A 13,505-nucleotide genomic window follows, 5' to 3' on the forward strand; every position below is an offset into this window, starting at 1 on the left:
AGAATCTATGGGCTCTATAACATCATCTCATTTACCATATCCAATATACAACCAAAAATGACTAGACATTTGAAGAAATAGGAAAACACAACCTGTAGTAAAGACAAAATATATATGTATATATATTTATAAATATATATAAAAAATGGTAAAGGAGGTTACTCAGGCTGAAGGGAAATGGTACTTGATGGAAATTCAGACCTACAGGAAGGAAAGAAGAGCACTGGAAATTATAATTATGTGAGTAAATAAAAATACTTCGTTTCTTAAATTCTTTAAAATTCAATTGACTACTTAAAGCAAAAATTCCTCAAGGGCAGGGAATACATAAAAAGGATAGCTTCTCAATGAATGCTTTTTTGATTATGAATCAGTAATCCTAAGTTAATTTTTTTTATTGTGGTAAAAAACAATAAAAAACACAGTAAAAGTTTATCATCTTAACCATTTTTAAATGTACAGTTCAGCAGCCTTAAGTATATTCACATTGTTGTGAAACAGATCTGCAGAGCTTTTCATCTTGCAAAATGGAAACACTATATTCATTAAACAACAACTTCCCTCTTTCCCCCTCAGGAGTTGACTTTTATACTTAGGATAGAATGGTGTTTACTCAGGGTTCTTACTCTCCCTCCTGTCTCTACTCAACTTCTAACTTACTTCCCCCGTCATCCTGGTCCACTAAGTACACTCTTCAAACTGTGCTCTAAGTCCATTTCCTCTTGTCTATGGGGTTCACTTCTTTGGCAGCTGTTTGAAAAACAGAAACTAGTGGCATCTGCTTCCTATTGGGTGAATGCAAATGCTCTGAATAAAATAATTCTTTATTAAGTAATTGTTTAGTCTTCTGATATTAATGGTATCGTGATGTCTGATTTTTCTTTTACTGCCCCATATTTGTATTGTTACCAACTTTTATAAAGAACTTTGTACCTGTATTTTTCAAATTTACTGTTGTTTCTTTAAGAAACAACAACAAAATAAAATAATAAAAGCATTATCATTAACTCTGGAATTACATGTCAATTCAGTATCTCAATTTTCACAGGAATTGTACAGAGTCTATGTTATTATTCCTATTTCATAAATGAGAATACTGAGTAGAAAGTGGGGAATAACTTACCAAAGGTCAGACAGCTAATAAGTGGCACAACAGGAATTTGAAATCAGGTGTTTGGACTCCAAAAGCTGTATATTCTTCATTCCCATTAAACTGCAGAAAATATTTTTCTTAACCAATAAACATATAATACAAACCATATATATGTTTTGATAAACAACAAAAATCTCCGTAAGATGTTCCTGTGCTGAATCTACATGTAAATTTCCTCTGATCAAGAAAATCTGTTAGCCATAAATCCTTACCGATAGCAGCCCTGAACTTACCCGTTTGTGCAGACGTTCTGCTTCCTCTTGATATGCAGCAAGTTGCTGTTTCCATTGTTTCACATTGGCAGTGGACTCCAACAGGGCTGCAGTGAGTTTGGCATTATTTCCTTTGAGGGTAGCCAGTTCAGCCTCCCAATGTTTGCTGATTGCTGAACTAAAATAAAAGAAAATTCTACCCATTATGCTGAATATTGTTACATTGAAGAGACAGAAGTACTCACTTCTATTATTTGGTTTATAATCCATGAATGTTTCAAAAACAACCCAAAAAGAATAAAAACACAAGTATTTCACTGAAATGTTCCTAGTGAATAAAACCTACCAAGTAAAGAAATATAAACGCTACCAAAGTAGGAGGCTTAATATGGAAGAGTTCCCTTCTTTATGACAGATACAAGTATCTACAGAAGAGATTCTACCCATTCTCTTTTGAGGAATAAACACTATATCTTGAAAAATGTCTATAAACAAAACCTAACAACGTACTATATTTTTTAAGAGAGTCAAAGCCTGAAGTACAATTTCATTCCTTCATATAAAACATATGAGGATGCTTCAATGTTAATAAGGTCTGGAACATGTTATACAGTATTTCTTTTGAAATTGTTGATTTACATCATCTTATTCAGAATTTTTAAATGCCCCAAATACAAAATTTGCTGCAATAAATTGAATTCAGGTCATATGATAGGCTAGACCTAGAAACTGGTTCTAAAAACTTAACTTCTTATAGAATTCCAGTGTCACTTATAGAACAAAACTAAAGCAATCACCTTTTTCCTCATTTAATGTTCTACTTTATAAGTTACCCAGAGTTAAGTATCTCAACCAAGATAATTTTCTATTACAAAGACAATTCCATTAGGTGAGAAGACCCCTCTCTTGATAATTCCTTCTTAACTTTCCAATGAAGAAAGAATTACCTCATTTGAAAGAAAAAGATGGTTTCTCTTTCTCATTATTGAACAGTTTATTCCTATTAGTGAAATTCTACTAACTTTATCCCATTAACTAGTGATGATAATAGCTTTCTTTAATCAGCATTTTGGGTTTTAAAAAGTCATTTGCATCACAGAGCAAATGTTTTGGTGGATTGATATTTTATAGTAATCTTAATATATATTGTATAAAAGAAAGCATCATTTCAATCATCAAGATTTTTAGAGCTCATCACCAGTAAGAAGACATATCAGCATAACAAGATCATTTCTGTGGCATTCTTCCCAAAAATGCATAGCCATCATTCCAATTTTGAAAAAACATCATATATATTCCACAAAATAACTGATTGGCCCAATTCAAAAGTGTCAAGAAAAGGTAAGTTTGAGAAACAGAATGGAGGAGACTAAGAAGAAATAATTAAATGCAATGTGGGATCCTGGATGGGTTCCTAGAACAGAAAAGGGACACTGGTGAAAACTGAGATCTGTAGTTTAGTTAGTAGCATTATATCAATGTTAATTTCCTGATTTTGATAATTATATTAAGGTTATGTAAGATGTTAACATGAAGACAAGCTGGATGAGGGTATATGGGGATTCTCTGTACAGTTTTTGCAATTTTTCTGTAAGTCTAAAATCAGTTTTAAATGAAAAGTTAAAAAATTTTCTAAAGTTTACAGAAAAAACTTCATCAAACATGAAAGGACAAAATCAAACAATAAGTTAAGCTATTAATTTAACAATCCATTTCTATCCTTAAAAAGAAAGCTCTTTCCATTTCTTCTTTTGGGGAATGATTTTTCAGGTTCAGATTTTCTGAGTAAACCATGCAACGATTCACCTGCCCTAACTGAATTATAGATTTTTAAACCATCTATCAATTTTTCTGCTACAGATGTTAGTTTTATTTAAATGGACTCTACAATCTGACAACAAAAATCTTACTGAACTAATTTAAATACTTGATACATGCAAATATCAAACCTCTTAAAAATTAAAGAGCAGAAAAAATGATTTTGAATATTTCTAAAACACATTTGTTGAAAATTTCACAATGATAAAGTAAGATTACCGTCTTTATAAAAGGAAAAAGAACAAAAATGAGAGTGCTTTATTTTTTATTTCTCTAGGTTTTATTTTACAATCTGTATGTAGCAAAGTCCATTAAGAATTCGAGGGCTTCCCTGGTGGCGCAGCGGTTGAGAATCCGCCTGCCGATGCAGGAGACACGGGTTCGTGCCCCGGTCCGGGAAGATCCCACATGCCGCGGAGCGGCTGGGCCCGTGAGCCATGGCCGCTGAGCCTGCGCGTCCGGAGCCTGTGCTCCGCAACGGGAGAGGCCACAACAGTAAGAGGCCCACGTATCGCAAAAAAAAAGAATTCGAGAACTCAGCCTACATCACAATTATTTCAGTCATTATTTGTGTATTGGTTGAATGTTAGCTGCTAGCTGCATGTGGCCATTTACATTTAAATTGCTCAGAATTAAAGTTAAAAATTCAGCTTCTCAGTCCCTTTGGGCACATTTCATATGCTCAAAAGCCACACATGACTAGTGGCTACCATACTGGACAGCAAAGATACAGAACTTTTCATCATCACAGAAAGTTCTACTGGACAGTAGTGTCCTAGATGATCTCTACATTTCTGTTTTTTTCCCCATTTCTTTGCATTATGGGCTGAATTGTGTCTGCTCACGAATGAATGTGTTAAAATACTAACCCCCAGTACCTCAATATACGAGTATACTTGAAGACAGGGTCTTAAAAGAGGTAATTAAGTTAAATGGGCTAATTAGGGTGATCCCTGATCCAATATGACTGGTGTCCTTATAAGACAATGAATTAGAATACAGACATGCACTGAGGAAGGTCATGTGAAGACACTGGAAGAAAGCATCTGCAAGCCAAGGAGAGGTCTCAGGAGAAACAACCCTGTCAACACCTTGATCTTCAGACTTCCAGCCTACAGAAAATAAATGTCTATTGTTTAAGCCACCCAGACTGTGGTATATGTTAGGGCAGCCCTAGCAAACAAACTAATACTACATATAACTTTTAAAAACCCCACTATATATATGTAATATTGTGATTTATAATAAACATACATTTTGGTCTTTATCCATGCTTCCTAGTTCAACAGTTCCCCAAACCCTTAGACTTTCCTAAGCAATAGAGCAATGGGAGCATCTTTTTTATAATATTCGGTCTTTTGTCCTTAGTTCCTGAAACTGATCCAGAGCCATAAAGGTGAAATGTGTCTTGTTATTCATAATAAGCCCTGTTCAGCCACAAGTAAGTTTATGTTAATGAGTGACTTTGGGAAACTCCTAAAGATGGGGGGACTGGCTGCCAAGGGAACCAACCATGAGAACAGAGTTGGAGCTTTCAGTCCCAATCCCTGATTGCCAGGGAGGGAAGAGGGGCTGGAGACTGAATCAATGACCAATGGCCAATGAGTTAATCAGTTATGTCTACATAATGGAGCCTCCATAAAAACTCAAAAGGATGAGGTTTGGAGAGCTTCCACATCAGTGAACTAGAATGCATTCACGTGCCACTGTGCTGGGCCCCAAAACCCACAGTGCCAGAAGTTCCAGGGATCCTTGGGTGAGGGAAGAGGCCACCACTGTGGAAAAGCCACAAAGCATGGTCAGGATTCTTTTCCTCTATGGAAACAAAGCCTTAAATCACTGGGAGAAGGGGAGAAAATTTTGTTACCCCCACCCTCCCAGACACAGATGAAGACCCGTGATGGCTAGGGGGAAAGTAGGGAATAAAACTCTATAACCCTGTGAAAAGAACAAAAAACAGTCCTAGACTACTAGAGGGCCTAGACTATTAGCGGTCTCCAACCCTGGGGGATGGGGTAGGAAACTCCTGCATAAGACTGTTAGATTTACAAGGCTGAATTTGTCTGCTACTTGGAGGGGTACAGGATCACTGAGAGAACCCCACCCTGATACCCCAAGACACAGGGTCTGCCCAAGATTGAGGCTGGACAAGGACAATAGAGAAACCTACCCTATCCCCTACCACCAAGCTGACAGCAACCTTCTACTGGGGGAACGTCAAGAGACAGACCCCCTCTGAGGCAAAGGTACATAGAAAAGACCAAAAGCTGAGGGTGGAGCAGAAACAGTAAGAAAACCTTCCAGCAACCCAAACCCAACTCTAAGCACATGGTAATGCTAGATATGTTTAAAGCCTGTGATGTACTCATGGTAACCACAGCACAAACAAATTCCAAATCCAGGTCAACCCCTGAATAAACCAGCTTAACCTTCACACTAACAACCTAGCAGAAGAGTCAGGCCCATCTCCTGGAATAAATACTATTTATCTTTATTGAATGCCTTACTTTTGGCATTCAATAAAAAATTATAAGACATACCAAAAAGCAAGGGAAAAAACCTACTGCCAAGAGAGAAAGCAGTCAACAGAGTCACACCCATCGATGACCACAATGTAGTATTTATCAAACAAGGAATGTAAAATAGCTATGCTAAAGGTTTTAATGGAAAAGGAGGACACCCTGTATCATCAAATGTTGAATTTTAACAGAGATGGAAACTATAAGAGTCAAATGGAAATGCTAGAAGTAAAGAACATGATAACAGAGATGAAGAATTCTTTTGACAAGCTCATCAGTAAACGTGACATGGCTGCATAAAAGTCAGTGAACTTGAAACCAAATAGAAATTAGCCAAACTGAAACACAAACAGAAAAAAGAATGAAAAAAGAAACAAGGTATTCAAGATGTGGGGCAATATCAAACTGTTCAACAAATGTGTAGCTGGAATCCCAAAAGGAGAAGAGAGAAAAAGACAGAAGAAATATTTTGAAGAGAATCTGGCTAAGAATTTTCAAAAAATAATAAAAGACATTAAACCTCAGATCCAAAAAACTCAAACATATTACATATAGAGGAACAAAAGTAACAATTACAGTAGGTTTCTGATCACAAACTAAGTCAAAAGACAATGGAGTGACAGTCATGAAAGAAAACAATTCTCAGCTCAGAATTCTACATGCAACAAAAATACCTCTCTAAATGAAAGTGAAATAAAGAGATTTTTCAGACAAACAATAGATGAGAGAATTCATTAACAGCAGACATACACTATAAGAAATATTAAAGAAAGTTCTTCAGATGAAAGATTATGATACAAGAGCAAAACCTGGATCTCCAAGGGAGACAGGAAAGAGGAAAATATCTGAAAATGATTAAAATGATGAAGATAGTTATAAAGGGTCTAAGACAATCCAAAGGAGAAAGAATAGTCTTTTAAACAAATGGTGCTGAAACAACTGGATAACCACATACAAAAGGAAAAACAAAGAATCTTGACTCGTATCTCATATTCAATACAAAAATTAACTCAAAATATAAAACTATAAACTTCTAGAAGAAACCAAAGGAGAAAATCTTTGTCTCCCTCAGTTAGGCAAAGGTTTCTTAGATACAACACCAAAAGGATGATCCATTTTTTAAAACTGAGAAAAGGGATTTTATAAAAATTGAAACATTCTCTTTGAAAGACACTATTTAAAAATGAAAAGAGATTCTGGAATGCAAGAGTGGATCAACAAAGCAAAAATCAATATAGTATACCACATTAACAGAATGAAGGGGAAAAAAACCATGTGATCATCTCAGTTGATGTAAAAAAGGCACTTGACAAATTTTAACATCCTTTTGTGATTTTTCAAAATACTCAATAAACTAAGAATAGAAAGAAACTACCTAACATAATAAAGGCCATGTAAGAAAAGCACATAGCTAATATCAGACTCAAAGGTGAAAGACTGAAGCCTTTTCCTTTAAGACCAGAAACAAGAGAAGGATGACTATTTCACCACTTTAAATTCAATATGATACAGGAAGTCCCAGCCAGAGGAATTAGGCAAGAAAAATAAATAAATGGCATTTAAACTGGAAAGGAAGAAGTGAAATTATCTCTGTTGCAGATGACATGATCTTATATGTGGATAACCCTAAAGATGCCATAAAAAAGCTGTTAGAACTAACAAATGAGTTCAGCAAAGTTGCAGGATACAAAAATAAGCACACAAAAACTAGTGATTCCATATACATTGAACAATCTGCAAAGGAAATTAAGAAAACAATTCTGTTCACAATAGTATTAAATAGAATAAACTACTTAGGAATAAACTTAACCAAGAAGGTGAAAGACTTGTACAATGAAAATTATAAAATGTTGCTGAATGAAATTAAAGAAGACACAAATAAACAGAAAGACATACCATGCAGATGGACTGGAAGATTTAATATTGTGAAGATGTCAATACAACCCAAAGTGATCTACAAATTCAATGTAATCCCTATCAAAATCCCAACAGTGCTTTTTGGAGAAATAGAAAAATCCATCCTAAAATTCATATGGCACCTCAAGAAACTCTGAACAGATAAAACAATCTTGAAAAAGAAGAACAAAGTTAGAGGTCTCACATTTCCTGATTTCAAATGTATTACAAAGTTACTGTAATCAAAATAATCTATTATTGACATAAAGGCAGACATACAGACCAAAGAACAGAGAGTCCAGAAATAAACCCTCACATATGTGGTCAAATGATTTTCACATACATGGTTGCCATGGCCATTCAATGAGGAAACGACAGTGTTTTTCAACAAATGGTGCTGGGAAAACTGGATATCCACATGCAAAAGAATTGAACTTAGTTCTGTATCTCACACCGTATGCAAAAATTAACTAAAAACGGATCAAGCCTAAGAGCAAAAACTATAAAACCCTTAAGAAGAAAACATATGTGAAAAGCTTCATGACATTGGACTTAACAATGATTTCTTGGATATATCACAGAAAGCACAGGTAATAAAAGAAAAAAATAGATACAGCTGGAGTATGGCAAAATTTAAAACTTCTGTGCATCAAAGGATACAATCAAGAGAGTTAAAAGGCAACCCACAAATTGGAAAAGATATTTGCAAATCATATATCCAGAATATATGAAGAATTCCTACAACTCAACAACAAAAACCAAGCAGCCTGATCAAAACATGAGCAAAGGACTAGAATAAATATTTCTCCAAAGATGATACATAAATGGCCAGTAAGCACTTGAAAAGATGCTCAACATCACTAATCATTAGGGAAATGCAAATCAAATTCAAATGAAATACTACCTTACACCCATCTGGATGGCTACTGTCAAAAAAACAGAAAATAAAAAGTGTTGGTGAGACTATGAAGAAATTGGAACCCTTGTGCACTGTTGGTGGGAATGGGGCAGCTGCTGTGGAAAACGGTATGGCAGTCCCTAAAAAAATTGAGCATAGAGTAACCATATGATCCAATAATTCCACTTCTTGGTAAATATCTAAAATATATTTGCATAACAATGTTCATAGCAGTATCATTCAAGATAGTTAAAAAGTAGAAGCAACCCAAGAATGCACTGATGCATGGATAAACAAAATGTGGTACATACATCATACATAGAATGGAGTATTACTGAGCCTTAAAATGGAAGGAAATTGGGACTTCCCTGGGGGCACAGTGGTTAAGAATCCGCCGGCCAATGCAGGGGACACGGGTTCAAGCCCGGTCCAGGAAGACCCACATGTCGCAGAGCAGCTAAACCCGGGCACCACAGCTACTGAGCCTGCGTGCTGCAACAACTGAAGCCCACGTGCCTAGAGCCCGCACTTTGCAACAAGAGAAGCCACTGCAATGAGAAGCCCGCACACTGCAATGAAGAGCAGCTCTCACTCGCTGCAACTAGAGAAAGCCCGCACACAGAAATGAAGAGCCAACACAGACAAATCAAACAAACAAACAAAAACTTTAAGAAAAAAAAAAAAGGAAGGAAATTCTTATACATACTACGACATGGAGAAGCCCGGAGGACATTATGCTAAGTGAAGTAAATTAGTCACAAAAAGACAAACACTATATGATTCTACCTATATAAGTTAGCTAGAGTAGTCAGATTCGTAGAGACAAAAAGTAGCAGGGTAGTTTCCAGGTGCTAGGGGGAAGAGAAGAATGGAGAATTTTCTTTTAAAGGGTATATAATGTGTCAGTTTTGCAAGATGAAAGAGTTCTATAGATTGGTTCCACAACAATGTGAATATACTTAATATTGAACTGTACACTTAAAAATGGTTAAGATGATAAATTTTATGTTATATACATTTTACCCCAGTTTTTTTAAAAAGGAAAAAAAAAGGCTACATACTGTATGATTCCATTCTTTCTTTAATGTATAATTCCATTTATATGACATTAGGGAAAAGGCAAAACTATAGCGACAGAAAACAGATCACTGGTTGCTAGGAGCTGGGGGTAATAGGGAGAAGCTGACTACAAAAGAGCAGGAGAGAATTTTGGGGGGTGATTGAACCCTTCTTTGCCTTGATTGTGTTGATGTGTACACAACTGTACAAATTTGTCAAACCTCATAAAACTGTAGAGTAGAAAAGGTGAATTTTACTACACACAAATTATACTTCAAATTAAAATATCATACAACTAAAAGAAAAAAAAGTCTATCGAAGCACTCCTAGATACTCTTTCTATGACTTGTAGGATTACAAATAATAGGAGCTCTGGAAAGTCAGGTCTTCTTAAAATGGGTAGAATGGTCTCTAAGCTGCTCCACTCATGTCTGTATTTATTGGCATAGGAAGAGACTGGGTGGGCAGGAAACAGAACAGCTGTGACACATAATAAGAGAGCTGAAAATTAAAAGGAAGGAGATGAGGGCAACTGGAGATGGTGATAAGAAGTAGATAGGAGAAATAGGATTAGAGAGGCAGAGATATACACAAAGGAAAGGAATGGGACATAGACAAGGTATAATTAATAATATAATATAATAATATAATATATATAATTATATATATAATATATATATTATATATATATAATAATATATAACAATATAATATAATAATAATAAAATATAAAGTTTTGATATACTATAGCTTGTTTACTTCATATCCCTGAACATGTTTTGAACCTCTAATGTATTAAGTAGTGATGTCTGGCCACAGATAAGCTGATCAATGGATTCCCATTAACCTTTTTCTTATTTCCTCTGCAGAGCCCAAAGTACTGCTGATTGCACTAAAAAACAAATGTTGAAAAAACTGTCATATCAAATACTTTTACACATGTTGCACAAGAGTACAGTAAACCATAACAATTTGAGACTTAATAGTGCCGAAATGAATACTATAGCAGAGCAGTTCAAAGCTAAGTTTTTGTTTCTGCATTTTTTAATACTTGGTTCCAAGGTAAATAAATATGTGTTGTTAAGGCTATTTTGCCATATCAACCAAAATTTCATCTTTGTTGGTAAACCTGAATCTTCCAGAACATTCTTGCTTCCTGTACTTTATGAGCTGCTCCTCTAATAATCTGTCTTTCTAGAGCACAACTTAAGAAATAAAATGTTTTTCATTTTGGTCCATCTGCTCTGTTTTCTTTCTACAGCTTCTTTATATATTCCTTTCACCATCCAGTATATTAGAATACCTTTCACAATTTCGGTTTATAATGAATTCTAGAGTGTCCTGAAGGAAGTTCCACACGTGAGCTATCTCAGACGTGTTCAGCCCTTACATATAATGTTAAATACTTGGCACACTTTCTCAAGTTTGCAAAAACAATGTTCCTTGCTTTAGTCTACAACTCTAAGGTATCACATTCTTGATTTTTAGCGGTAAGGAATATCTTGGGATTAATTCTGATACCAACATTTTAAGTTAGCATTTTACATTTCATAACACTTGTTTTTTTTAAAAAAACTACTGGGGTTCGCTGGCTACTAATTTGGTCCTTTTTTACAGGTACAGTTTTGATAGTTTCACATTAACTGTTTGCAAAGAAACTGCTTAGCTGGAGACACTGGTGAGTCAGAAGATATACTGAAATACAACTATGATCTCATGTCTGAATGCTGGAGTAAAGGGCAAAATAATTCTTTATTCTTGTGACTGTTTGGTAGAGTTTCCCTCCAAAAAGGACCAGCTGATTTCCTGTTGGCTTGAGATCTAGAAGTCAGATGAAGGAGTTCAAAACACTCCAAAAACATCATTTGAAAGGTTCCTTAAACTGGAATTTTACTGTTTTCCTTCATCTAATGTCAGAGTGCTGCAAGAAAGTAGTAAACTTCATTAAATTCGTAACATAAAATCTAGAAGAAAAAGTACTTCAAAAGTACTATCTAGGGCTCCCCTGGTGGCGCAGTGGTTGAGAGTCCGCCTGCCGATGCAGGGGACGCGGGTTCGTGCCCCGGTCCGGGAGGATCCCACATGCTGCGGTAGCGGCTGGGCCCGTGAGCCGTGGCCGCTGGGCCTGCGCGTCCGGAGCCTGGGCTTCGCGACGGGAGAGGCCACAACAGTGAGAGGCCCGCGTACTGGGAAAAAAAAAAAAAAAAAAAAAGTACTATCTAACAAATAGACTGTCAAACAAAATAAGAATCTTATGCACAAACAATGCACCTCCCCCGGTACGCGGGCCTCTCACTGCTGTGGCCTCTCCCATTGTGGAGCACAGGCTCCGGATGCGCAGGCTCAGCGGCCATGGCTCACGGGCCCAGCCGCTCCGCGGCATGTGGGATCTTCCCGGACCGGGGCACGAACCCGTGTCTCCTGCATCGGCAGGAGGACTCTCAACCACTGCGCCACCAGGGAAGCCCAACAATGCACTTATTTTTTTTTTTTTTTTTAACATCTTTATTGGAGTATAATTGTTTTACAATAGTGTGTTATTTTTCCCTCTACAACAAACTAAATCAGTTATACATACACACATGCTCCCACATCTCCTCCCTCTTGCATCACCCTCTCTCCCACCCTCCCTATCCCACCCCCCCAGGCGGTCACAAAGCACAGAGGTGATCTCCCTGTGCTATGCAGCAGCTTCCCACCAGCTATCTAAGAACAATGCACTTATTTAACGTGTGGAGTGAATCCTCTGTGTGAATGGTCAGTTACAGCATTGAAGAAAGATGCCTCTCTCCCATGCCTCCAGGGCCCAGGATCCACCATCAGAGTCTCTGGAATGGTAGTCCCTTGTATTGATATATATTTCCTAATAAGCATGTTAATTATGTAGAACTGTGAAAAATATCCAGATAAGCTTTTAAAAGAGGATTTAAGATTAGGTTGCAATAGACTTACTTCTTGACATTAATCTTGGTAGTGAGGTCACTCCCTAACTATGAAAGTAGGAGGGCTGATGTGAGCACCCCACAATACCGCCTTGTCTCAGGACCTGCCTGTTGGTTTCTCTCCTCACTCCCTCTCCACACCTGTGGATGCAGTTGCAGCCACCATGGCCTTCAACCTATTTGTGCGCCACTTCTGGGCTAGGTGCTCTCATGCCCGCCTATTGGCCCCAAGTTAGTGCCACTGAGAAACTAAGGCCTTCTTCAACAGTTTGGATGGAAATTTGTTTTTCTTAATACAATGTAAGTTATCCTTTTAGAGCAAAGAAATACCTCTTAAATGAAAACAGTAATTTTGCATTGTGTATAAATGGTATTTAAAGAACCTAGTATACTAAGAATTTTTCTACTAGATATGGCTGAAAGCCCCAATTTGCCTAAATGCTTAACAAGGTGCCTCTCAAAGTTGATTGGAATTTTGGCAACTTCCTTCCTTATCTTTATGCTTATCCTTGGGGCCTTCTTATCAGATGTTCCCTTTGCTCTGTTCCTTACCCTCCTGTTGGCACCTGCTTCTAAAAGCTGCCTCCTCTGACCATTGCTTTCAATGTTTGCCTTGATAATCTCCCAAATTTTACTTTCCAGCTCAGATTCCTTCTCTGCCTCACAATCCATTATCTTTGCACAGAGCCTGGTGTGTCTGGATTAACATACAATATAGAAAGTGATTGCTACTGGTAAACAGATGAAGATATGTTTGCCAATAAAGTTTTAAAGACAGCCCTGTGGTGAACTGGAAATCACATGGTTATAATTGGGAAACACAGTTTTTAGAAGTCAAATGGAATTTAAGTATTAAAGCTTTTAATAAACAGTGGTTTGGAAGAAAATCTCAGAGACAAGAGTAAAGTAGTTTTTAAAGAAACACTGTATCACTAATGTTATTGACAGCCCCAAAAGATGATACTGAGTTGAAAAACAGGACATAAATTATAGAATCAGAAAGTGAAT

General features: G+C 36.7%; 1 protein-coding gene across 14 annotated transcripts in view; it reads right to left on the reverse strand.

The window, feature by feature from the left end:
- HOMER1 (homer scaffold protein 1) overlaps nt 1–13,505 on the reverse strand; it is a 129,812-nt gene that overhangs the window by 25,673 nt on the left and 90,634 nt on the right. For all 14 annotated transcript variants that reach the window (XM_059060677.2, XM_067031212.1, XM_067031211.1 and 11 more), the window contains one exon: nt 1,387–1,543. In XM_059060677.2, coding sequence (XP_058916660.1) covers nt 1,387–1,543 — 157 coding nt within the window. The remainder of the gene's footprint in view (nt 1–1,386; nt 1,544–13,505) is intronic.

Source organism: Kogia breviceps, chromosome 4, assembly GCF_026419965.1.
Source record: "Kogia breviceps isolate mKogBre1 chromosome 4, mKogBre1 haplotype 1, whole genome shotgun sequence".
Lineage (NCBI taxonomy): Eukaryota > Metazoa > Chordata > Mammalia > Artiodactyla > Physeteridae > Kogia > Kogia breviceps.